At 44.6% G+C, this 26,532-nt stretch overlaps 2 protein-coding genes and 1 pseudogene across 2 annotated transcripts; 2 read left to right on the forward strand and 1 right to left on the reverse strand.

Annotated features, from left to right (window-relative positions):
• The first annotated feature begins 362 nt into the window (after positions 1-362).
• LOC115123383 (metalloproteinase inhibitor 2-like) lies at positions 363-7,832 on the forward strand. Its single transcript, XM_029652721.2, has 5 exons — positions 363-841; positions 4,012-4,112; positions 4,217-4,325; positions 4,919-5,043; positions 5,149-7,832. Exons 1-5 carry the CDS (start codon positions 712-714, stop codon positions 5,344-5,346), a joined length of 663 nt encoding a protein of 220 aa, XP_029508581.2. The 5' UTR covers positions 363-711; the 3' UTR covers positions 5,347-7,832.
• A 1,177-nt stretch (positions 7,833-9,009) lies between these two features.
• On the reverse strand, positions 9,010-16,874 carry LOC115123385 (sideroflexin-2-like; annotated as a pseudogene).
• Positions 16,875-17,209: 335 nt separating this feature from the next.
• On the forward strand, positions 17,210-25,956 carry LOC115123384 (ADP-ribosylation factor-like protein 3). The gene is made up of 6 exons (XM_029652722.2): positions 17,210-17,317; positions 17,838-17,981; positions 18,077-18,193; positions 21,160-21,210; positions 21,311-21,496; positions 21,583-25,956. The coding sequence occupies exons 1-6, from the start codon at positions 17,315-17,317 to the stop codon at positions 21,628-21,630; spliced, it is 549 nt and encodes a 182-aa protein (XP_029508582.1). The 5' UTR covers positions 17,210-17,314; the 3' UTR covers positions 21,631-25,956.
• The last annotated feature ends 576 nt before the right edge of the window (positions 25,957-26,532 follow it).

The raw sequence follows: 26,532 nt of genomic DNA on the forward strand, positions 1-26,532 counted from the left end.
TGTCTAGCCTAGCCCTACTATGTTATATTTGTAAAACATTTTCATCATATCTATCTATCTGTCTGTCTGTCTGTCTGTCTGTGCTATCACTTTTGCATAGGAAAACACTGAATCCTACTAATTACTACATGTGCTTAATTACATCACTTTTGTTTTGAGCTGACTTCGCAGGTTACAAATCGAATGCAATCAACTTTCTGTCTTTGCACAACACGCTTACACGGGCGCCCGGGCGAGATTAATCCAACCCCCTCAATGTGGAGAAAAAACTACGTCCATAGGCGTGGCGTAGCGTTCGGCCGGAGCAAGGAGTTTGGGCGGGTGGGCAGGCAAAGATAATATGAAAACTTTTAACCCAGATCTCGAGCGCTTACCGCTGGACGAATCGTCACCGGGGGGGAGGAGTCCATCCTGCAGCAGCCTTAAAAGCCGCCTAATCACGGAGAAATGAAAACACACTCAAAAGATAGAAACGCGCAACGACTCAAAGTGAAGGTCACACACTTGTTTTTTTCCCTGCGAGGGACAACTAGCGGACTGGGGCTTTTCTTCCGTTATTTGGTCTTGGTTAACGGTCATTGTAGCTGTTGACACATAGCCTACCCACGCAGACACACACCTACAGCCCATTCGACGAATTTCACTCTCTATACGGGCATCCCCCCCCCGCATTTCAAAGGACGGTAAACAAACGAGACACAGCTGGAGAAAATGCCGTTATCATTTAACGGCGTACTCTGCACTCTGACGGTGCTGATTCTGTGGCAGGCGGAGGAGCTCGTTGAAGCCTGCAGCTGTACCCCCGTGCACCCACAACAGGCGTTCTGTAACGCGGACGTAGGTGAGTATAGACCGGGAACGGCTACGCCCTCACGTGCACCTTGTTGTTGGTCCTTCATGGCAGGTAGTAGTGTGCTTGACAGCTCTGTCGCGACACTGGTGGCAGCGGTGGGATAAGTCAGTTAGTCGCTTATGCATTCTCTCAGGCTTAGGCCTATACGTATGATGGACGTGTCAGTTTGTACGTTCACATTGTAGTTTCGTTCATACTGCAATTTGTTCACGTAGGTGATATGGTGCCATTTGGGACGCAAACAAAGTGTTCTTTACTTATACATTTTCACACTGGCTGTTTCCTGTTTCACGATACAACAGGAAATGTGTAACTGAGGTGGTTGGTTCGCATGATGATTATTAACTTTGCCTGAGATCTGAAGGCTTGTCTCCACCTGACTATGCTGCAGCCATGTACAGTAAAATAGAGGACACACACAGTCCCCTATGAGTTTACAGTGCTTTGGGATCTGCTGTGGGGCTAGGAGTACAGTCTGGCTTGTGGACGTGGCACAGCAAATAGAAAATGAAGGAGAGGAAGCCATAAAGAGGGGGAGAGAGCAGGGGAAACTAGGATGGAATAAGCAAGGTAGTATATCTGCTCAAATCCCTCTGTGAACAAGTCTGTCACACCAGTTTCTCTCTCCTCTCTTTCCTCTTTCTCTCTCTTCCTCTGAGGGGTGTAGCTGTGAGGAATGACAGGAATGTTTCTGGGGTTTTCCTGCTCTGCACCGACCTAATGTAGCAGGATAGTAACACAGACACACACATCACTTCAAAGAGACTCAGGTGCAACACACGAGACTGCACAGACGTACAGTTACACACCATTGTGATGTATAGCCTTCTCTCAGTCACATATGAATGCGTCCATCTGGCAGCGTATGACATCTGGCTGTCAGTTCTGGGTACTCAAAAGGAAAAAGCTATGAAAGTTAAGGACCTCTCACAAATATACACGGTATCCACGAGAATAGGGACACACACAGAGTTAACTTACAGGGTGGGCTCCTCTGACTTTGTCAACAGTATTCACTCCTCAGAAGTCATCCGCTTCCTGGTCACTCTAACTAGTGACTATGCATACCTACAAGTACCTCTTGGTGTCGCAGTCCCACTAAGTTTAGGGCTCCCGAGTGGCGCAATGGTCTAAGGCACTACAGACCCTGGTTTGATTCCAGGCTGTATCACAACCGGCGGTGATTGGGAGTCCCATAGGGCGGTGCACAATTGGCCCAACGTTGTTAGGGTTTGGCCGGGGTAGGCCGTCATTGTAAATAAGAATTTGTTCTTAACTGACTTGCCTAGTTAAATAAAGGTTTAAATAACATTTAAAATGAGCTCATCAACATCAGTTACATTTCAGAGGCCAGGAATATGCTTAAGCTAAGCGCCCATCTATACTCTGAGGAAATGAGATGACTGTGTACTAAGCCAATAGACAGAACAGAGTCTGTATCCTCTGTAGCCCACAGACTCTCACAGAGGAGTGACAATAACAGCTATATGATGAACATTTACCCTTGCGCGTCTACTCCAGGGGAGAACGACTGCCCCCCATGAAGCCATGGAAGTTAAAGGTCAAACGGTACTCTAGGCATTGTTTGCAGAAGACCGGATCGGATATAGTGAGGAGGAGGAGGAGGGGGGGTGGTGGAAGGCAGGCCAATCTTCATGTAAATGCATATCTCGAAGATGGCGACGATACCAATAATTGCTTCTATTACACTAGATGTATGTCCTTGATCCAATTATTTTAAAATACCACACCGGCTATAAGGATCATTTATAGTAGCTAATGGCAGCCTGCAGTACCCAGTCAGCCTTCAACTTGAGATGCTTAATGAGCAACACTGAGCTAGGCTGCAATGTCACTTCCTGGAGTAGTTCAAACTGCTCATGTTATGTCTACATAAATATCCCAAATGAGACATCTTAACTGACTTTCTGGGCTTCAAAGGCACTATTGAGTCTTCCCATAGGAAGGAATGGAGTCACATGATCGCTGGCTTTGTCCATTCATTTAGTGTGGAGGGTTAGAAGGAACTCAGGATGTGGTATGTGTTCATATGGGGGTTTTCATGGAAAAATGTGTATTTCTGGTGATATGCATGTATACGTTTTCTGCATAGCTATGGTTGGCTTGAGGTGTGAACCTCCCTGTCCCCCTAAGAGATTCTGCTCTCAACGTGGATGATCATATGACCTAGTTAAGAAGTAGCAGGGGGGAATGGAGCCTATTTAGGAAAACATGATTCTGGAAAAGCCATTAAACAGGCAGCAGTCCCAAATCACTGTTTCCCTGAGCTGAGCGTGCTGTCTACCCTGTTCTATTCCCAGTGTTCTTAGTGCGCATTAGCTTCTGGGTCTGAATGAGGTCAGGAAGCAAGAGGGAAGAACTCCACAGAATGCAGGAGACTGGGCCAGCCAGGTTCTTATGCTGGTGCTATGTGTGTTTGCATCACCCACCGTGAGCTCCCTCTATGAACTTGGGAAGTGGTTACATGTGCAGAAAAGCATGCGACCCGGACCAGGGGAGAGATGAGGGAGTCGGACGTTAACTCTGCAGTGAACCCCTCCCATGTCTGCTTCGGTTTCACGCCAGAAAGGGAACCCGAGGGAACAGGGCCCTGTGGAGTGTGTGTACATTGTATTTTTCTTCTGTGATTTTTTTTTTTTTAACGTTCTTTTGTATTGCTCATATTTTCCCTTCCCATGGCTAAAGCATGATGTTGTTTGTGAGGCTTTTAAAACACAGGAACTACAGCTTATACTTTATCATACTAGGTCTGTCCTCTATCCTTCAGTGTCACTGCATTTGTCTCTCTCTGTCTCTCGATAATCTGCCTAAATCACAGCCTTGTGGTCTCACTGACCGAAACATCTCTCCCTATCCATATGTGCTAACAAATCGTGATGTGATCTGGGGCATGAACATCTGGAATGTTACTGGCAGCCTGTTCACATCCTGAAACGGTCAAAACAACAAAGGCTGTTTTGACTCCGTGTATTGTGGGTTGTTGGTTTATTACTGTGCTGTAGGAACGCCAGGCTGTTCAGGCTGACTGGGCACCATCTGCAGGTGGTTAACTAGATGTGGTGGGAGAAGGAATTCAAACAGAAGCTTTGTTTTTGGGACTTGTGTGTGTTATGTTCTCTGATCCTGTCTCCCTGCAGTGATCCGAGCGAAGGTGGTGGGGGAGAAGGAGATAGATACTGGGAATGATATCTATGGTAACCCCATCACCAGGATGCAGTATGACATCAAACAGATCAAGGTGAGACTACATCCACGACCTCTAACCCCCTCTGACCTCTAACACGTCACCTGTGGTTGTGTAAGATATGAGACCTGTGTTCATCTAACCCTGACCTGTTGTAGATGTATAAGGGTCCTGACCAGGACATTGAGGAGATCTTCACTGCTCCGGTCTCCGCTGTGTGTGGTGTTACCTTCGATACCAGTGGCAAGAAGGAGTACCTGATCTCAGGTGAGGATAGTCTGTTGGACCTTACCACACACTGATGGCATAGTTAATCTCCCTCCGCTCTGTGCTAAAAGTAGCCTGATCCCAGAGCTGTTTGTGCTGCCTTGCCAACTCCTTATAACACTATTAACTGTAAGAGTAGGCAAGACTGCACAAACAGATCTGGGATCAGGCTGTGTCAGAAGGTGCCGAGTGAGCACAATTGGAGCAGACATGGGCTAGATGTAAAGCGAGACACAGAGGGACATTAGATCATGTGTGCTCTGGTTTCCCTACTTGTTCTTTTACACACACAGCCTAATTACAGGGAACACCAGGCCAGGGACTGCTGAGGCTAGTGTTTCCTCCTTTAGAATTCCCAATGTACCTCGTCATGGTGATAACCATTTTCTGTAAGACTATCCTTTCAATGACTCACCCCTCACCTCATTCTACTACTCACCCTCACATCCTCTCCCTTTTCTAACTGCTGTCTGTCCCCATCTAAGGAAGGGGGAGGAAGAGAAAAGCATGTCTGATTTTGTGTTTCAGAACCACATTTCTTTTGCGTTTTTTAAAAAGAGGATCTCTTCCCTGCCTTATCTTTTCTTCTGCAGGCAAGGTGGAGGCAGGTGGGAAGATGCATGTGACCCTGTGTGACTACATCACTCCCTGGGAGTCTATGAGCCCCACTCAGAAGAAGAGTCTGACTCAGCGCTATCAGATGGGCTGTGACTGCAAGGTATGGAGGTGGTGGGGAGCAGGATGGGGATTTGGAGGAGGTAGATTGGTAGAGAAACATCTCCTGTGACTTGTCTTAACCTGGTGTGTGTGTGTCTCTGTGTAGATTGTGCGCTGCCCCTCCCTGCCCTGTGCCATCTCTGCTCCAGAGGAGTGTCTGTGGACAGACCCGATGATGGAGAAGCAGGTGTACGGTCGCCAAGCCAACCACTATGCCTGCGTTAAGAGGGCCGACGGCTCCTGTTCCTGGTACCGTGGTAATGCTCCACCCAAGAAGGAGTTCCTGGACATCGAGGACCCCTAGTCACTTCCTTCCAGCTGCCCACTGCAAAGCCTGATTTTTTTTTTTTCTTTCTTTTTTTTAAAGATAAATACATCTAAACAATTTGGTGAAATATTAGGAGAAAATAAGTTTTGTGTGAAAGGGCAAGATTAATATGATACACATAAAATATAACGAGGCAAAGCTGATTGATTTGAGTGAGATCAGTGAAATTGTTTACTGGTCCAAAAACAACTCCTAGCTACTATCCCCTTCTGTCTGCAGATCTAAAGGGACCTGATGTATTCATAGTATGGTGATGGCTTTCACAGGAGGTTGGTGACACCATAATTGGGGAGGACTGGCTCGTCGTAATGTCTGGAACGGAATAAATGATACCATTCCATTGACTCCATTCCAGACATGAGCTGTCCTCCCCTCTGCATCCTCCTGGGTAATCGGTCCACATAGCTCTCTGAATGTTCATTTGGTCAAATTGCTTACACATACTTGGTTCCTTCAGGTCATCAAACAGAAGGTTTAGAGGCTAGGGGAAGGAGCCAGACTGGCTCAGGGTGTTTGTAGCGATTTAGGGTCATGAGACTGACTTGTCGAGTGATTTTCACATCCCCCTGAGGCTGGCGTCAGGAGGACTGACTCTTTAAACTATGGGTGTCTCAAATGGCACCCTATTCACTATAGAGTGCACCTCTATTTTTTTTGACCAGCGCCCAGGTAGTGCACTCTCTAGGGAATAGGGTGCCATTTTGGACAGAGCCCTGAAAGAGCGAGGTGCACTTGATTTAATTCCTTTTGTGCACCTTCTGGGCAGAGAACTTACCTCTTGACCTACTGTATGGAATGGCTGTCCCCACCTGTTGGGTTGGTGTCTAAATCAAGTGTAACTCTTTGCCCCTAAACTCCTACCTCTCAAACTACCCAGGTATGAACAACCCCATATCTATTCAATGATTGCTAGACAATGTTTCATTTGGTTTGATTCAAGTCCTATTCCAAGTTGCCTTTTTTTTTCTTCTCTCTAGTTAAATGCTATTTTAACTATGTTGCTTCTCATGCCCATGTTATCACCAATCAGATTGATGGTGAGGCGGGACTTCCCAGATTATTGTAATTGACATTTGGAAAGAAAATAGTTTAGTTTTTACAAGTGGTTGCGTTCATTTTGTCTGAACTCTTAAGCATCCCAGTCAGAGACAGATATGTGAATAACATTTTAAAACCTTCTAGAATGCGTGTCTCACCAGCCCAGTCTATGGGGTATGTGAGATGATGGTATCACATTTTACCCCTGCCATTCCCCACTCTCCATAACCCTCACCCCTATGCCGTCCTCCCCTCGACAGTCCTTCTAGACTCAACACCCACATCTGTCTCCACCCACTACCCCTTTCTCTCCCTTGATGGCTATACAGCAGTGGTAGGCGCTATAGGCTCATTGTAATGGCTGGACTGGAATTAATGGAACGGAGTTAAATGTGGCTTCCACATGTTTGACTCCATTCCAGTCGTTACAATAAGCCTTTTCTCCTACAGCTGCTCCCACCAGCCTCCACTGCTGTATGGTACCTATGCCTCATTGGAGGCTGTGGGAGGAGTTACGCATATACTTTTGTGTTTTTATAATTATTTCTGTCATTAGAACTCAATTTTATACTTTTTTGAAGAGGAATTCCAGTAGAGGTAGAACCGTGTGATTCTCTGTAGTGTTCTTAATATAGTACCCCAGACAGGAAGATGTGTATCCCAAATGGCACCCTATTCCATTATAGTGCACTATATGGGTCTTGGTCAAAAGTAGCACACTACATAGGAAATAGGGTGCCTTACAGGACACAACCAGACAGCCGTGTTCCAGGCAGTCTTAACTGCAGTCCTTTGCGGTGTACAAATGTTCAGATCTTACATTGCGGCAGGTAGCCTAGTGGTTCGAGCGTTGGACTAGTAACCGAAGGGTTGCAAGATCAACTCCCCAATGCCTGGAGAAGTGTTTAACTTCTCAGGAAACCACATCAATAGGATATAGTGTCTTAGATGGACACAGACTCCTAACATCTCAAAATAATGCTATATATTCATTTGGATTTAAAGTATCAGAAGCATAATTGTAAGAGTGGGCTGTTTTCCATTTTGTTTAAATATAGATTTTCTCCCTATCGAGTCTCCTTTAAAAAAAGAATAATGAAGTGGTGAATGTCTTTCGCTGGGAGCACGTGAGAGAATTTCACTCCTAGCCACCTACATGCAAGGAAGGCACTTTCATAGATCTAAAGAAGCTTGGCTAGATATAAAGACTTGTCTTTTAGACTTATCTTTTCAATGCCTTGGTAATACCATATTTCTTCTACCTTGTTCAATGCTTTCTGATGTACACATCGGAGGGGGGGGGGATAAAGGGGTTGAGGTTGAGTACATCCAGACTATGCATGTTTAATCCTTTGTGGACGTTCAGTTGCTGGACAAAAATATACGACAGTATTATCAAATAAAACCAAACCTTTTGAAAACTTTCTCTGTGTGTCTGCTGCTAGTAGTATCAATCCTTGATTTAAGTGTTGCACCAGTGGAGGCTGCTGAAGGGAGGATGGCTCATAATGTCTGGAAAGGAGTGAATGGCATCTCAGTTGATGCCATTACCACAAGCCTGTCCTCCCTAATTAAGTTGCCACCAACCTCCTGTGGTTAAGGGTGAAGGGTGCTGACTAAATAGAGAACAGCCTGCTTCCCAAATTGCACAGTGTACTTGGAAGTACTTTGCCTGTTGAATGAACTTTCAAGTACAGGGAGTGAAATTTGGACTGGAGTATGCTTGATGTTGAGCATAAAGGATACCACATTTTAGATCTTAACATGGTTTTTAGGCTGACTGTTATCCCTGCTGTGGTCAACAATGTGGCGTTCTGAAGATTACTGCTTATTGGCAATGCATCACAATGAAAATGCTAACATCGATTACAACCTATTAAAGACAATTCCTGCGCAGGAAATTGACTGACTCAATAGCTACAGTCTGGAAATGTTGAAAGTGATCAATGTTTTATCTGACAAAATAATATGGAAATGTTAGCCAATGCATGGAAAGGCTAGAACTGCTCATTGGTCTCACTGGCCCAGAGGGGTATACTACAAAGAAGGTTCAAAGATTTAACCTGCTAACATGCCTAAATATTCTGAAATACACAGGTTGGTGGCACCTTAATTGGGAAGGATGGGCTCATGGTAATGTGGAATAAGGTTTCCATGTGTTTGATGCCCTTCCATTTACTCCTTTTCAGACATTAAGAGGAGTTTGAGACATTATGGGGTGGCATTGGTTAGAGCATTGGGCCAGTAACCGACAGGTTGCTAGATCGAATCCCTGGGCTGACAAGGTACACCTGTTCTGCCTCTTACCAAGGGAGTTTAACCCACTGTTCCTAGGCTGTCATTGTAAATTTGTTCATCACTTACTTGCCTGGTTAATGTGAGGCAGCCTCCACTGCTGAAATAACTTGGTTTATTTGAAAGATAACGCAGACCATGCCCATTTAAAGCTTAACTCAACCATAAACACCTACATTTAGCTTTGTTTATGAACCAGAAAATACATTTATTTCAGCTTGTTTAACAAAGTTATCTGGCTAAGTCATTGAACCTACCTTGTAGTATCCCCTCAGGTCCTAGCCTGGTTCAAATACTACCTCAAAGTTATTTTTGTTCAGAACACCTTTATTACAACCGCCAAATGCATATACATCAGTTGTACAACTTGAGCAGGCTATATAGGGCTCTGGTGTCCCAGGTCTAAATCAAAACCTAATTAGAAGGAAACAATTTTTTAAAAAGAAGGGTCACAGGCTTCAAGGTCCAGAGTTGAGTTGGGCATTACTACACTCCCTGGTTTGAATCCAGGCTGTGTCACATCTGGCTGTGATTGGGAGTCCCATAGGGTGGTGCACATTTGGCCCCGGGAAGGCTGTCATTGTAAATAAGAATGTGTTCTTAACTGACTTGCCTAGTTAAATTCCTTTTTAATATAGGGAATAGGGCTGCATCTGGGAAGCGGGCGTTTCAGTTTCTGTTGCTCTCTGTCAAGAAGACATTGTCCCCTGGTGGTACGTTTGTATTACCACAACTTCTACATCAGTAAGGATGTAACCTAACATAGCAGGCGTAAAAGAAACGCCTTAAACTAGGGCTGCGTCCAAAAACCACCTGGGAATTCGGACTTCTGAATTCTTTAGGAAAAAAAATGAGCTCCAACTGTCATCCAACTCGGAATTCAAGATCGTAAACTCCGGCATCTTTCTACAGCTCCGACTTCCCGACCTGAAGATCACTGAAGTCATGATTTGACCAGGGTTCCCCCCCAGTTCCCAGTGATCCCTGACTTATGGTGCTTTAGAGACAACTGGGAACTCGGAAATAACCGTGGTCAAATCATGACGTCGGTGATCTTCGGCTCGGAGCTGTGGAAAGATGCAAGTTTCCAACTTGGAATTCCGAGCAGGACGGACGTTCAAATACATTTTTCCCAGTCGGAGCTAGTTTGTCTCCGAGTTCCCAGTTGTCTTGAACAAGGAAATACTGATCTTGATGAGAGAAGAAAAATGACGGGAGAGGTTCTCTTCTCCACTGCAACCAATACAGTAAATGTTACGGAGTTAAGTTGAGTGTCGCCTTGTTAACATCCAAAAACGGAAGTCGCGTCACAAGCTCTGGAACATCCAGTTGTTGAAGACTTGGCAGAGGCTAATTCCATTAGAGAAGAATCAGTGTATAATACCCATGTATATCCCAGTCTTTCAGTTCTTGACTGACTGCAGTACAGAGAGGGTGGAACTAGAATCCTGAAACAAAATGCACCAAGACAGTTTAGTCAATGAGAATTATACTTGTCAATAGAAATCTGGTGGTATCAATGACTTCTTCACCACTCAGCCAAACGTACATTGGCTAGGCTCGCTTCACTTCAGCGTATGTGAACACAAGCATTCTAGAACACTAAACTGTGGAACCATAGACTCAGAACACTGATGCATAGATCTTAGGGCAAAACCACAGAACCATCTATAGAACACCTGCATGATGGCTTTAGTAAACGTCTATTCCTGATATGGCATCACATTGTTTGGGCAATACACTACACTTCATTTGCACTGAGACGTGTACACACACACACAGTTGGTTATAGTGACTCTTGACCTCAGATTAAACTAACACAGGCTGCTTCTGAATGGGACCCAAAGGGCTCTGGTCAAAAGAAGTGCACTATGTAGGAAATAGAGTGGCATTTGAGACGCAAATTATATTTGGGACACACACACACAATGTCCAAAGGGTCATTGTCCTTCCAGACAGTTTTCTAAAGGAGGTTGAAAAGTGTGATTGAAGATTCAGACAGCACAAACTGTACATGGTTAGTAGCGTCACTTCTGTCCACATTATGGACAGAAGCATAAAAAGAGAATATATATATATTTATTACACACACACCCAATTGCCAGAAGAGACTGACCCTAGCGTTACACTTGTTTAAACCGAGCTGCACTGGTGTCAGAATGGAGTCATGGTTACATTAAGACACGTGGAGCCGTCATGAGATATGGGTCAAAAACGCACCTCAATGCAGGGATGGGATGTGCCACTGTACTCCAGTGTGGATAAAGGCACAGTTTGGAGTACAGTGGCACATCTCTATCTTCTGGAGAACATCTCCACTTCAATCACAAAGATTTGTTGAAAATAAACAAAGACAAACCAGGAGAAAGGTATTTCTCCTACAAGCGTTCCTATTGGACATCACTGAGGATGCTGATTGGCTCATTTTGTATATTTTTTTTTCTTCAGATGCTCTCCCTGTTTGGCTGATGATTAAGAAGGCAGGTGTGTGTGTGTTCAGAGGCCCTTGTTGAAGTAGACATTTTGTACACTGCCCATGGAGCTGAAAGAAAGTGAGAGGAAGACAGGTCTAATATGTTACCAAACCACGTCTAATATGTTACTGTAGGTGTGATCTTGAGCACTATCCTATGTGATGGAAATGTTATACTTGTGCTTCTCTAATTCTACTCATTTCTGTGTTCACGCAAGTGACTTATTGAACAAATCCTCACTTATCAATATCTGCAATTTGGCAGTACGCCCAGACCTTGTTTTGAGAACAAAAGATATTTCAGTTTCAAGGTCTCAGCTTAGAGAGAAGAAGCCTCGTGAGGTATTGGTCAGTCAATGAAGCAAACGTTAATGATTAATTCATGTTGAATAAGCTAAATCATGTAAATATGACTTGCCCTGCAGTATGTACGAGAACTAAGAGGACTGCCCCGTTAGAGCTTCTGCCAGACGTTCATTATGGTCCATCAGGTTTGTTGGAACCCCTTCAGCGCGCTGACAATAAAAAATGATTAATTTAAGATCGACTTCGAGTGTCCTGTGTAAGAATTTCCACAACACCGACAACATGCCGTAGCTGATCGTGAAGATGAGATGCTAAAACAGCTACTACATCGTGGAGGGGCCCTACTGAACGCTGCCCAGTCGACAAGCTACTTACCATTGCTGAGAGAACAGGGACCAGGCTACCGGCACCATGAAGACCAGGCTGCAAAACAGACATGCAGTGTTAGGTGACTGTGCCCAGTAAGACAGAGACAAGTACGTTTGCGTCCCAAATGGTAACCTATTCCCTACTACATGGCACACTACTTTTGGCTAGGGCCCCATAGGGCTCTAGTTAAAAGTAGTGCACTATATAGGGGATAGGGTGCCATTTGGCAAACCCTGAAAAATGTAGTACCAAACAACAATCTTCAAGGTGAAAGCTCCTAAACAGTCCTACTTACAACGCTCCCACCATTATCACTTGTTAAGGTCCGTGGACAAAGGTGATCCTCTGTTAACAGAAAGAGAGGGCTGGTTAGCTCACCAAACAGCACCTCAATCTGCACTCTAAGCACACTTAGTCAAGAACAATGTAACTGGATATTTAGTCAACAGAACTGTAACTCTGGATGTTTATTCGATAACATTGTGGCTAGTTAGCCTATGCATGTCTAGTAGCAGAATTTGGTGTTTTGATTAAAGGCCCACCTGCATAAACTTGTTATCCTCCAGTCTCTGCATGATGGGGAGAATGACTGGGAGAAGAGAGGGGGAAAGAAGAGAGGGAGCACAGGAGGAGAGAAAGTAGATAAAGGAGTGGCAAGTGGAAAAAGAAGGAGAGGAATGAGTCATTGTAGGGAGTAACAGGATCACGCTCCACTTTCCATTGTCTATGGAGCGAGGACTCATCTCAAATTCTACAGCCCTCCCTCTTAAACCTCTGACACAACTCATGCCCGGTGCTGCCATGGTAACCTGGGAAATGACCACCTGGGTGATGCCCTTCACAGCTGCTTTCTGTCGCGAGGAAGAGGAAAATGTTAATTTTTCTGCTCTTGTATAACAGTCAGAAATACGATATTTAGTAGAATATTTAATTATTCAGACATTACCTTGGAATGACCCAGTTTGTTTCCATTCTCATCTGTTAGAGCGATGCCATTCAGGAGCTCTCTGAGAGGAGAGAAGGAGATGGTCAACAACTCACTGTTGTCTTCATGGGGATGCTAATACACTAGGAGCACAGATGAACTCACTGTTGCCTCATCATTGGGATATTGACACAGTTAGCTGACGCCACCGCCGCAAATGGAACCCAGGGCGCCACCAGGGGAGGAGCTTTCTACAGGAAGGGGCAGAGACAAGACAGGAAGGGGAAGTGGAACATGTAATCAATCAAACCAGTGTGTGTGTGTCTGTGCATCAAACTGTACCTTTGTGTAGAGGTTGAGTCCCGCAGCAGTAGCTAGTGCAGTTCTAGTTGCAGTTAAATAGGCCACTCCTATCTGACTGAAGAGGGAGAGCAGAGATAGAGCAAGACATTTAAATAGCTCTTGATATTCTCCTTGTGCATTACATTACATTCAGCGTAGCTGTGTGTGTGTGTGGTCTGCATGGTCTTACTTGGAGGTGATGGGGGAAGCAGCGTTTCTGTTGGTGTAGTTGACTAGAACGTTAAACGACTGATTCACTCACTGCCAGAACACTACAGCAGGGACTGTCCGAGAGAGAGAGAGAGAGACAGAGAGAGAGACAGAGAGGGAGACAGAGAGAGAGACAGAGAGAGAGACAGAAAGGTTTGAAATACATGACTAGAAGTCATTGCACCAAACGCACCTATCTTTGGTTCATCTATAGATCGATAATATTGTCAGAAATATATGTGTGTGTGTGTGTGTGTGTACGTACCTGTAGAACTGTAGCATACTGCCTGTTCTGGCCATCCCTCCGGGCACTTGGAAGGACATTCGACCAATCAGGTTCATGCAATCGCTGGTGTCTGGGTGAAAGGCGGAGTCATAGAGCTTCTTGGCGTAATGCAGCTGTTCCTCTGTGGTGCCAGGGGGAAGGGAAGCTGCTCTAGAACAGGAGAACCACACATAACCCAGGTTCTCATCATAAGGAACAACAACTGTAGATATAACACTGCAGAGAAATTACTACTTCACAGTGGTATAATTAAGCAATAAGGCATTCCGCATTGCGTCGTGCTTAAGAACAGCTCTTAGCCGTGGTATATTGGCCATATACCACAAACCCCCGAGGTGCCTTATTGCTATTATAAACTGGTTCCCAACGTGATTAGAGCAGTAAAAATACATGTTTTGTCATACCCGTGGTATACGGTCTGATATACCATGGCTGTCAGTCAAACAGCATTTAGTGCGCGAACCACCCAGTTTATAATAATAATTATATAATTTGGTGGGTGCTTAATTATATTTGTCCTATAACACACTTGTACAAGTGTGTATTTGAAATGTGTTTCTAGCATATCACAACTCCGAGACACATGCAGAGAGTTGGGGTCAGAGCCAGGGTCCACTATTTAACCAGCGTCCCTGGAGCAAATAGGGCCTTGCTCGAGGAATTCGAACCAGCGACCTTACGGTTATTGGCCCACCACTCTAACCTCGAGGTATCTGTGTGTGTACTTCAGTGGTGTGTGTGTGTGTGCATTACCTGCAGCTCTCCACCAGTGCTTTAGACTCGTCTAGTCGTGGCAGTAGTGCTGTCCTCCAGTCTGTGATGTTGACAAAGTGCTTTAGTCTGCCAATAAACGTGGACTGATCCCACCGCGGCGCATCTATGTCAAACCTGCTCACAGCCATCGTAACCCTCCGTCTCACCACCTAGGTCTAAAGTCACAAACAAGGTCTCCAAACCACCTCGGCTGTCCCAAACTGAGTTGAGTCTGCAGTCCCCGTTTAGCTCTTTGGTCCTGTACCAACATCAACATGGTCCAATCAGCCCCTCCGCCTTTCCCTGGAAGAACAAAAAGACATGTTGATTCTTTTTCTTGTTTTCAGTTGTTAGAATAGCCCCCTTTAGTATAGGCCTAATTTAAAATTAAAATATATTTCACCTTTATTTAACCAGGTAAACTAGTTGAGAACAAGTTCTCATTTACAACTGCGACCTGGCCAAGATAAAGCAAAACAGTGCGACTCAAACAACAACAGAGTTACACATGGAGTAAACAAACATACAGTCAATAACACAATAGAAAAAAATAAAGTCTATATACAGTGTGTGCAAATGGCATGAGGAGGTATGGCAATGAATAGTAGTAGCAAGGTAATTACAATTTAGGAGATTAACACTGGAGTGATAGATGAGCAGATGATGGTGTGTAAGTAGTGATACTGGTGTGCAAAAGAGCAGCAAAGTAAATAAAAACAACATGGTAATGAGGGAGGTAGATTGGATGGGCTATTTACAGATGGGCTACGTACAGCTGCAGAGATCGGTTAGCTGCTCAGATAGCTGATGTTTAAAGTTAGTGAGGGAAATGTAAGTCTCCAGCTTCAGCAATTTTTGCAATTCGTTCCAGTCATTAACAGCAGAGAACTGGAAGGAAAGGCAGCCAAAGGAGGTGTTGGCTTTGGGGATGACCAGTGAGATATACCTGCTGGAGCGCGTGCTACGTGAGGGTGTTGTTATCGTGACCAGTGAGCTGAGATAAGGCGGAGCTTTACCTAGCATAGACTTATAGATGACCTGGAGCCAGTGGGTCTGGCGACGAATATGTAGCGAGGGCCAGCTGACTAAAGCGTAGGTCTAATCTTGAGACAATTTATGTTATTACAGCATCATATCATTCCCATTTTCCTTTGTAAAAACAATCTCCCATCCCAGAGTTCAGTGGGTAACCTACTTTCCAACCAATCAAACCTGCTCTGACCAGTTAGCCATAACCTTTGAACCCAACCCTGGGGCAGACCTCCCTGTGGTACCTGCAGTGTGTTTCTATCGCTCACGCAACAAAGTGAACTGACCAATGATTTAATTTATAATCAATTAATTAATCATCCACCCTTCCAAAGTTATTCAAAGGAGAATTTCCTGCATATTTCAAACAGCCAGAAATAGGATATCAGGCGGGGAGGAGGAGAGGAGGCCAGTCAAGACTTTTGAGATGCACACAGGCCCAGGGAAAGCTAGAAGCAGGCTGGAACCAGAGCTGTTTGTTTGAACAGCAGGGTCATGGTATGTACTCTCTCTGCTGCAGCTTCACACTGACTGAGCAGAATAGCATCTAGCATCTGGTACATCAACATATGAAAGAACATATAAATATATAAACTAATTAATTAATTAGTAAACGTTTGGTATTGTGTGAAGAGAATTAGAGAGTAAGGGCAGAGGGGGAGAAAGGTGCAGGGAGGAAGATCCAGATGAATAAGAGGGGGTGAGAGAGTTGAAGAGAAGCCTTAAAGCATGTGATGAGGTTGAGACTTGTCTGAGGGAAGGCTATGATCAACCACAGATATTGATTTTCCACAGGACAGTCTAGTTAGACTGGATGTCAATCATCTACCTCTGCATCTCAAAAACCCTTCTCCTTGTCTCTTCCTTCATCTGCACTGATCTAAAAACACAGGGTGTGAAACCTGTTCTGCAGAACTGTAGCACACGAGGGGAAGCAGACTAGGAAATTAAGGTACTGATTACTAATGGATCCTAACAGTTCAACCATGAGAGGTAGAGAAACTACCATAAAAAAGCAATTAACTTAAAATGCCGCAGGAAACAAGTACCTATCTAACTTACATGCGATGCAATCTTACAAGACTGTAGAGAATAATTGTTGACATCGATCCTTTGCCAAGTGCATCTGCGATTTCATATCTAGAACAGATGCACTCACATATGAATTGGACCATCACATATTGTGGGGCCATTCTTGGAATCACCGTAAAACTGTCATTCAACAGCCCGATACAATTTGCCTGTCAAGTTAGCCGCATTTTGCGAAGCATAGACAATAGCAGCTGTGTCCAACAAGCACGCCCAGAAATACGAAACGGTGCAAAACATAGAGCGAAACAATCGTACTGTATCAATAAATGCAAACAAACTAACTGAACACATACGTTACCTTTCAGAACTGAACTGCAAAAATGTTACAACCTGCTATTGCTAAATGTTTCAACTAGGGATTGTAGTTGTTTGCGTGGGAGGGGGGGGGGGGGGGGGCACTGGCACCGCCTCCGCAGACCGGGGCAGCTCACTCTCTCTAGAAAAATAACTTAAGGAATAAATCAATTATTATATGAACTTTATGTCATCTCATCCTTTAAAATATGCACGCAGCAGATCTTGACTTTTCTCTTTCTAAATCAAACACAAAATACATTGCAAATAAGAACCCATTATCATACATGTGCGGTGTTGTTATTTATGCCTCCGTTAGTACACAATGTATTTCAAACGTGGGACCAATTTACGTGGGGAATTGTTAGTTGACAGAGCTAATAGCTAAAGTGGCTAATTATAATGCTAAGTGGCGTGCCCTAGTTTACGCCCACAACTGTTGTGTTCTCGCGGGAACTTGTGTCCCACGTCATCGCCCCCTACTAGGGGCCCTAGTAACATCGGTGGCGTCTTGGGGAGATAAAGCAACAAGATGGTGAGTTCAATTTATTGCGATACATAGCTATTATAATGTAGATCGAATCAAATAAAGGCATAATACGATTGTTCTACAATGTTGCCACTGTACCTTCTAAGACATTCATAAAGTGGTGAAAAATAAAGATTTGGGGGGGAAAAGCTGACTGCAGCGGTCTTGTTGCTCTGTTGGTTTATCATGAGATTAGCAGCCTAGCATAGCTAAACCCTTTGAAACTGTTGCTAGCGACATAATTAGTTAGCTCAGTCGGCTTCAGAACGCTTTCCCTATTTGTAACCACCGTGAATTTCTAGAGAGAGAATAATTAGTTCGAGAATTATCTTCTATTTTCTGTGTTCCTCTGCGCATCCTTGAGGCTCGAGTCGCAGGCAATTGATCAGCCTGTTGTGGAGGGATGCGAGTAGCCAGACCGCTAGTTACTGTAGTTAGCTAATTTAGAACGCAGGTATGCTCCTGTTGCTGCTCCATTGCTCATGTCACGAGTTGGGATAACGGATCGGGTTTTGATATTTTACAGGGTTTGCTGTCAATCCTTCGGAAGCTAAAGAGCACACCAGATCAGGAGGTTCGGATCTTGTTGCTGGGTTTGGACAACGGGGGAAAGACCACTCTGCTGAAACAACTGGCTTCCGAGGACATCAGTCACATCACCCCCACACAGGTACAGTACTACTGGGGAACACATACGCACATCACTAGGGGTTTGGGGGGTGTTATTTGTGCTAGACTATCACTTAAAACACTCTCTCTCTCCAGGGCTTCAACATAAAGAGTGTTCAGTCTCAGGGTTTTAAGTTGAATGTGTGGGACATTGGGGGACAGAGGAAGATCAGACCCTACTGGAGAAACTACTTTGAGAACACTGATGTACTGGTGAGTGGCTTAACCATAGCTTCCTTCATGGGGGTACCCATTTATTTATATATATATATATATATATATATATATATATATATATATATATACACACACACACACAGTTGAAGTCAGAAGTTTACATACACTTAGGTTGGAGTCATTAAAACTTGTTTTTCAACCACTCCACAAATTTCTTGTTAACAAACTATAGTTTTGGCAAGTCGGTTAGGACAACTACATTGTGCATGACACGACATTTTTTCCAACAATTGTTTACAGACAGATTATTTATTTTATCATTCACTGTATCACAAGTTTACATACTATACTATGTTGACTGTGCCTTTTGAACAGCTCGGAAAATTCCAGAAAAGGATGTCATGGCTTTAGAAGCTTCTGATAGGCTAATTGACATCATTTGAGTCAATTGGAGGTGTACCTGTGGATGTATTTCAAAGCCTACCTCAAACTCAATGACCTTTTGCTTGAAATCATGGAAAAATCAAAAGAAATCAGCCGAGACCTCAGAAAGTCTGGTTCATCCTTGGGAGAAATTTCCAAACGCCTGAAGGTACCACGTTCATCTGTACAGTCCGCAAGTATAAACACCATGGGACCACGCAGCCGTCATACCCCTCAGGAAGGAGACGCGTTCAGTCTCCTAGAGATTAACGTACTTTGGTGCGAAAAGTGCAAATTAATCCCAGAACAACAGCAAAGGACCTTGTGAAGATTGTGGAGGAACCGTGACAAAAGTATCTATATCCACAGTAAAACGAGGCCTATATCAACATAACCTGAAAGGCCTCTCAGCAAGGAAGAAGCCAATGCTCCAAAACCGGCATAAAAAAACAGACTACAGTTTGCAACGGCACATGGGGACAAAGATCATACCTTTTGGAGAAATGTCCTCTGGTCAAACAAAAATAGAACTGTTTGGCCATAATGACCATCGTTATGTTTGGAGGAAAAAGGGGGAGGCTTGCAAGACGAAGAACACCATCCCAACCGTGAAGCACGGGGGTGGCAGCATCATGTTGTGGTGGTGCTTTGCTGCAGGAGGGACTGATGCACTTCACAAAATAGATGGCATCATGAGAACGAAAATTATGTGGATATATTGAAGCAACATCTCAAGACATCAGTCACAAATGGGTCTTCCAAATGGACAATGACCCCAAGCATACTTCCAAAGTTGTGTCAAAATGGCTTAAGGACAACAAAGTCAAGGTATTGGAGTGGCCATCACAAAGCCCTGACTTCAATCCCATAGAGAATTTGTGGGCAGAACTGAAAAAGCGTGTGCGAGCAAGGAGGCCTACAAACTTGACTCAGTTACACCAGCTCTGTCAGGATGAATGGGCCAAAATTCACCCAACTTATTGTGGGAAGCTTGTGGAAGGCTACCCAAAACGTTTGACCCAAGGTAAACAATTTAAAGACAATGCTACTAAATAATAATTGAGTGTATGTAAACTTCTGACCCACTGGGAATGTGATGTAAGAAATAAAAGCCAAAATAAATCATTCTCTCTACTATTATTCTGACATTTCACATTCTTAAAATAAAGTGGTGATCCTAACTGACCCAAGACAGGGAATTTTTTACAAGGATTAAATGTCAGGCATGGTTAAAAACAGAGTTTAAATGTATTTGGCTAAGGTGTATGTAAACTTCAACTGTGTGTATGTATGTATGTATGTATGTATGTATGTATGTATGTATGTATGTATGTATGTATGTACATATATATGTGTGTGTGTGTATGTATAATACCAGTCACACCTACTCATTCAATGGTTTTCCTTTATTTGTACTATTTTCTACATTGTAGAATAATAGTGAAGACATCAAAACTATGAAATAACACATGGCATATCACTACAGAATGCTGTAGTAGTCATGCCGGTTCAGTCTGCCTTGAATTCTAAATAGATCACTGATAGTGTTACCAGCAAAACACCATGAAACATCCTCCTCCATGCTTCACAGTTGGAACCACAAATGCAGAGATCATCCGTTCACCTACTCTGCATCTCACAAAGGCAGCAGTTGGAACCAAAAATCTCAAATTTGGACTCATCAGACCAAAGGACATATTTCCACCCATCTAATGTCCATTGCTCGTGTTTCTTGGCCCAAGAAAGTCTCCTTCTTATTGGTGGCTGTTAGTGGTTTCTTTGCAGCAATTCGACCATGAAGGCCTGATTCACGCAGTCTCCTCTGAACAGTTGATGTTGAGATGTGTCTGTTATTTGAAATCTGTGAAGCATTTATTTGGGCTGCAATTTCTGAGGCTGGTAACTCTAATGAACGCGTCCTCTGCAGCAGAGTTAACTGTGGATCTTCCTTTTCTGTGGCGGTCTTCATTGAGAGGCAGTTTCATCATAGCGCTTGATGGTTTTTGCGACTGCACTTGAAGAAACTTTCAAAGTTCTTGCAATTTTCCGGATTGACTGACATTCATATCTGTTGTTTTCTTTGCTTATTTGAGCTGTTCTTAACATAATTCGGACGTGGTCTTTTACCAAATAGGGCTATCTTCGGTATACCACCCCTACCTTGTCTCAAAACAACTGATTGGCTCAAATGCATTAAGAAGGAAGGCGATTTCCACAAATGAACTTTTAATAAGGCACACCTTTTATTGAAATGCATTCCAGGTGACTACCTCATAAAGCTGGTTGAGAGAATGCCAAGTGTGCAAAGCTGTCATCAAGGCAAAGGGTGGCTACTTTGAATAATCTCAAATATATTTTGATTTGTTTAACACTTTTTTGGTTATTACATGATTCCACACGTGTTATTTCATAGTTTTGATGACTTATTCTATATTATGGAAAATAGTGCAAATAAAGAAAAACCCTTGAATGAGTTGGTGTGTCCAAACTTTTGACTGGTGCTGTATACACACACACACTTACACACCACCAGAAGTGTGCTACTAATACTTTTGAATGGAAACATTATTGCGTTTCAGATTTACGTCATCGACAGTGCAGACAGGAAAAGATTTGAGGAGACTGGGCAGGTGAGTCTTGCCTCAAGTGATGTTTGTGTGCTGTGTAATGTCCATATTCTACATACACACAGGTTTATATTGGGATCCCATGCTGATGTGTGTGTTCTAGGAGCTGGCTGAGCTGTTGGATGAGGAGAAGCTGAGTGGGGTTCCAGTGCTGATATTTGCCAACAAGCAGGACCTGCTGACTGCAGCCCCAGCCTCTGAGATCGCTGAGGGACTTAACCTGCACACCATCCGGGACCGTGTCTGGCAGATCCAGTCCTGCTCTGCCCTCACCGGGGAGGGGGTACAGGTGAGATGCAACAGGGTTTAGGGGCAATTTGTGTTTTCAATTCAGGAAGTTGATTGGAATGTAATTTTCCTCCCATCTGTTTTCAGGACGGAATGAACTGGCTCTGCAAGAGTGTCAATGCTAAGAAGAAGTAGCACAGATGTCCGTTTTCACACACCCTGAGCCTTTGGGAGGACAGGGTGTACCTGTGAATGTACACACTACATCAACATGGACTTGAAGAGAGTTTTTAACCGCCTGGCTGGCCTCTACACATTGTTTACTAAACTACAACTCTCGCTAGAACTACAACTTCCATGTTGCTCTTCAAAATGGAGTGGGGGTACAAAGGGAACTCATCTCAGGAGACCAGAGACGCCCCTCCCTGTCCTAACCATCCCACCTCCACCCTGTCAAGACATTCCACCTCAGCCTAACCATCCCACCTCCACTCCTTCAAGACACTCCACCTCAGCCTAACCATCCCACCTCCACTCCTTCAAGACACTCCACCTCAGCCTAACCTTCCCACCTCCACTCCTTCAAGACACTCCACCTCAGCCTAACCTTCCCACCTCCACTCCTTCAAGACATTCCACCTCAGCCTAACCATCCCACCTCCACTCCTTCAAGACACTCCACCTCAGCCTAACCATCCCACCTCCACTCCTTCAAGACACTCCACCCCAGCCTAAACATCCCACCTCCACTCCTTCAAGACACTCCACCTCAGCCTAAACATCCCACCTCCACTCCTTCAAGACACTCCACCTCAGCCTAACCATCCCACCTCCACTCCTTCAAGACATTCCACCCCAGCCTAACCATCCCACCTCCACTCCTTCAAGACACTCCACCTCAGCCTAACCTTCCCACCTCCACTCCTTCAAGACACTCCACCCCAGCCTAAACATCCCACCTCCACTCCTTCAAGACACTCCACCTCAGCCTAACCATCCCACCTCCACTCCTTCAAGACACTCCACCCCAGCCTAACCATCCCACCTCCACCCTGTCAAGACATTCCACCTCAGCCTAACCATCCCACCTCAAACCCTGTCAAGACATTCCACCCCAGCCTAACCATCCCACCTCCACTCCTTCAAGACATTCCACCTCAGCCTAACCATCCCACAAACCCTGTCAAGACATTCCACCCCAGCCTAACCATCCCACCTCAAACCCTGTCAAGACATTCCACCCCAGCCTAACCATCCCACCTCCACCCTGTCAAGACACTCCACCTCAGCCTAACCATCCCACCTCCACCCTGTCAAGACATTCCACCCCAGCCTAACCATCCCACCTCCACCCTGTCAAGACATTCCACCCCAGCCTAACCATCCCACCTCAAACCCTGTCAAGACACTCCACCCCAGCCTAACCATCCCACCTCCACTCCTTCAAGACATTCCACCCCAGCCTAACCATCCCACCTCCACCCTGTCAAGACATTCCACCCCAGCCTAACCATCCCACCTCAAACCCTGTCAAGACATTCCAACCCAGCCTAACCATCCCACCTCAAACCCTGTCAAGACACTCCACCCCAGCCTAACCATCCCACCTCCACTCCTTCAAGACATTCCACCCCAGCCTAACCATCCCACCTCAAACCCTGTCAAGACATTCCACCCCAGCCTAACCATCCCACCTCAAACCCTGTCAAGACATTCCACCCCAGCCTAACCATCCCACCTCAAACCCTGTCAAGACATTCCACCCCAGCCTAACCATCCCACCTCCACCCTAAGACATTCCAGATCTTGATACTGTCCTTCACCACAATATTAGCCTATTCACTCACTTTTTACAGGTTGCCCTGGAAACCCAGCTCTCTCTCTCTCCTAGCTTGGGTGCCAGTCTCGTTAGCTTACATTCCACTCCTTGCACTCTGTGTCATATTCCAAAGCATGACAGGACTGGATTGATAGCCAAAGAGACTGTTATCCAGACTACCTTTCTCCCCCTCTCATCCTTTCTCATCACTCCTCATATTCTCCTTCATTCAGTTGTTGTTTTTAATTCCACGACAAGCTCCTTTCCTGCTGCAGTTCTGTTTGAAGTGAGGTATATTTTTGTAATTCTTTATTTATGGTAAAGTAGAGGGTAATAGCGTACTGTGAGATGCTCGCAAACAACAGAAACAGTGTGTGGTTACTAGGACGATAGGGAAACATTGAATACTGTGCTTTACTCCCCTGTGAAAAGGTTACGTGTGTTAATATGTAAAAAATAAAGTAAAAAAAATACAAATAAATAAGATATATAACAAGACAAATAAATACACTTTAGGGCTAATCTGAAATGGCACTAGTGGAGTCTGTCCTAAATGGTTCCCTATTCCCTGTTACCTAAACAATGAACTCGTTTCGGCCACAGCCCATTTGAGTAGAGCTCTACATAATAATAAGCTCTAATAGTGTGCCATTTCGGACAAAGCCTATTCAATCAAATGGAAAAAATACACATTTTTTGATGATCAATTAAGCAATAAAGCACGAGGGGGTGTGGTATATGGACAATATACCACTGCGTAGGGCTGTTCTTAGGCACGACGCATCGCAGAGTGCCTGGACACAGCCCGTAGCCGTGGTATATTGGTCATATATCACAAACCCCTGAGGTGCCTTATTGCTGTTATAAACTGGTTACCAACGTAATTAGAGTAGTAAAAATACATGTTTTGTCATACCCGTGGTATACGATCTGATATACCATGGCTGTCAGCCAATCAGCATTTAGGGCTCAAACCACCCCGTTTATAATTGTATATAACCCCTATTCATATGTTATGTGCATATAGTAGAGTGTGTATTAGACCTGTACTATGTAATCTATCATATCTGCATATGTCATAGGTGTTGATCGATTTTAACAGGGTATATGACAAAGTTTTTCTCGGTGTGATGCATTGTCTTTGGTTTTAGAGGGCATTTTCACAAAAGGCTTTTTCCTTTTGAATGTGATCTGTCCAAGGATTGAAGGTACGTGAATAAAATGTGAGGGGGAAAAAAGAGAGCATTGTTTTCTGACCTGGCTGTAGAGTGGTAGTGTAAAGAGGCCTCAGCCAAAACACACATAGTTCTGTGAGATGTCCTGTGGAGGACTCCACCACTTTACCCCAAACAACACCGCCACCTGCCCAGACCCATGTCATTGCCAGTCCCTGGAGACCCCACACCAGAGCCCTCCAAAACACTAGTGCCACACACACGGCAGGTGGGGTCAGCTGATTTTGACATTTACAGGGCCCAGCTGGTCGGGCCCATGAATGGGCCTGCTCTCTCTGTGAGTGTGTGTGTCGTGGCTCGCAGCCTTTACAGTTAGCCTAACCACTCTACCACATTTGACTCCTACAGGCCTATGTTTAAGTACTAAAGTCAGACCATAGCTGTTTTTTGGTTGGTTCAGGCCTGCTGCACATAGTTGTGGGTGTGTCACATCTGCTACAGGGGAGAGAACACTGGCCATAAAACACTGGCGTCCAGCTGTGTGAGCGAGAAATGCATTCTGAGGGCCTGTGGCTGTGGGACTATAAAATGTCTCTGCTCTTACAAAGACTCATTGTGAAACTCTTCTTTCTCTCGCCTCCTCTCGATTCCTACATGGGCCACAGGCACTGTGATTTCATATGCTGCTAACTATGTGACTTTCCGTCAAAGTGTCTGATAAATGAGATCTTTATTGTTTGCTTAGAGACGTTAATCAACATGTCTTTAAATCGCTGGGCACAGAGAGGCTACGTCCCAAATAGCACCCGATGTCCAACCCTATGGGTTCTGGTCGTGCACAACAAAGGGAATAGAGTGCCATTTGTGCACAGAGGCAAGGAGAAATCTAAGGCCTGTTATCTTCTACACAAGTCTGTTTGAAAGCTCTGAATGAGAGAACACAAAGTTCTGTGGTTGTTTTATCTGTGCATAGAAGTCGTGTGTGTGTGTGGGCAACGTGAGGAGCCAGACGGGGGAGTGTGATGCCTATCTTTGTGAGGCGACATGATTGCTGCCTTTTTCTCCTTGTGAATCAGACAGCTGTTCGACAGCTGTGTGTGTTTGAGAGAAAGAGAGAAACCAATCACCACGTTTCACACTGGCCCCTTTCTCTTCAACTCACCATGGAGTTACTATGATGACAGATGAGACAAGAAACAGATTTCGTATCCCACCAGCAGATAGTAAAGAGGTGGGCGTTGCACAGAAGGTGAATACATAAGAATGTGCATCACTTTAAAGTGTGGTAAGATAAATCAAACCATACACTCATTGTTTAGTGGTAATATACAGTCTTGGGGGTAATGGAGTCTTGTGAGTGAAGATGTGTCCATTGTCTTTCCCACCGGTCTCCTGGGCTTTTTGCTTCCTTTGTGTTTTTGGTATGTTTTAAATTGCATGGTTGTGAATATATTCCCGGGCCAGAGGCCACCCTGAAAAGGTGAACTTGTGAAACCATGCCTTAATTAAATAAATGTTTGAAAATCAGTCCTTTTGTTGACTGCCTCTACTTCAGCACATATCAGACTCGTGTGATACTGCTTGTTGGACGGGGACAGCCTAAGCTCCGCGCCGGGCTGCAGATCATCTGATCTACAAATCACCTCGCCATCCAAACACATCACGCATCAACTAGCTCTGGTCCAGGGCATTAAGTGGGGCTTGGTAAAACTGAGCTCAGTGTTAGCAAGCCGTAACAACACCCTGGACCAGAGCTAGTTATCAAGGTGCTGATGGAGAGATGAGTGAACCTGCACATGGCCTAGCACGGACTATGGGTTTAAAGAAACATTTTAGTCAAGCCAAACCTTATCGACAACGAGGCGATAGTATTGTAATATTCTCACACACACAAAAACCAACACCAACAACCCCACCCCGATAGACATCTTCCTCTCTGATGTGCTGCCACTACACATTAAGTTTCCACTGCAATAAAAACCTAGGCATATTGTACTGCTGATGTTAGTATGTAGTTATGTTGGTGGGAGCAGGATCTCAGTTTCTCTTTTGACTCATTTCTCGAGTTAACAGATGACTGTGTGTGTGTGTGGTGGGTGTGTG

This window comes from Oncorhynchus nerka, linkage group LG16, assembly GCF_034236695.1.
Source record: "Oncorhynchus nerka isolate Pitt River linkage group LG16, Oner_Uvic_2.0, whole genome shotgun sequence".
Lineage (NCBI taxonomy): Eukaryota > Metazoa > Chordata > Actinopteri > Salmoniformes > Salmonidae > Oncorhynchus > Oncorhynchus nerka.

Excerpts from the sequence above, each read along its gene's own strand:
- LOC115123383 (XM_029652721.2), top strand. The coding sequence starts at position 712 with ATGCCGTTATCATTTAACGGCGTACTCTGCACTCTGACGGTGCTGATT. Across the intron at positions 842-4,011 it reads GTTCTGTAACGCGGACGTAG|TGATCCGAGCGAAGGTGGTG; the intron begins GTGAGTATAGAC and ends GTCTCCCTGCAG. Across the intron at positions 5,044-5,148 it reads AGATGGGCTGTGACTGCAAG|ATTGTGCGCTGCCCCTCCCT; the intron begins GTATGGAGGTGG and ends GTCTCTGTGTAG.
- LOC115123384 (XM_029652722.2), top strand. Across the intron at positions 18,194-21,159 it reads TTGAGAACACTGATGTACTG|ATTTACGTCATCGACAGTGC; the intron begins GTGAGTGGCTTA and ends ATTGCGTTTCAG. Across the intron at positions 21,211-21,310 it reads GATTTGAGGAGACTGGGCAG|GAGCTGGCTGAGCTGTTGGA; the intron begins GTGAGTCTTGCC and ends TGTGTGTTCTAG.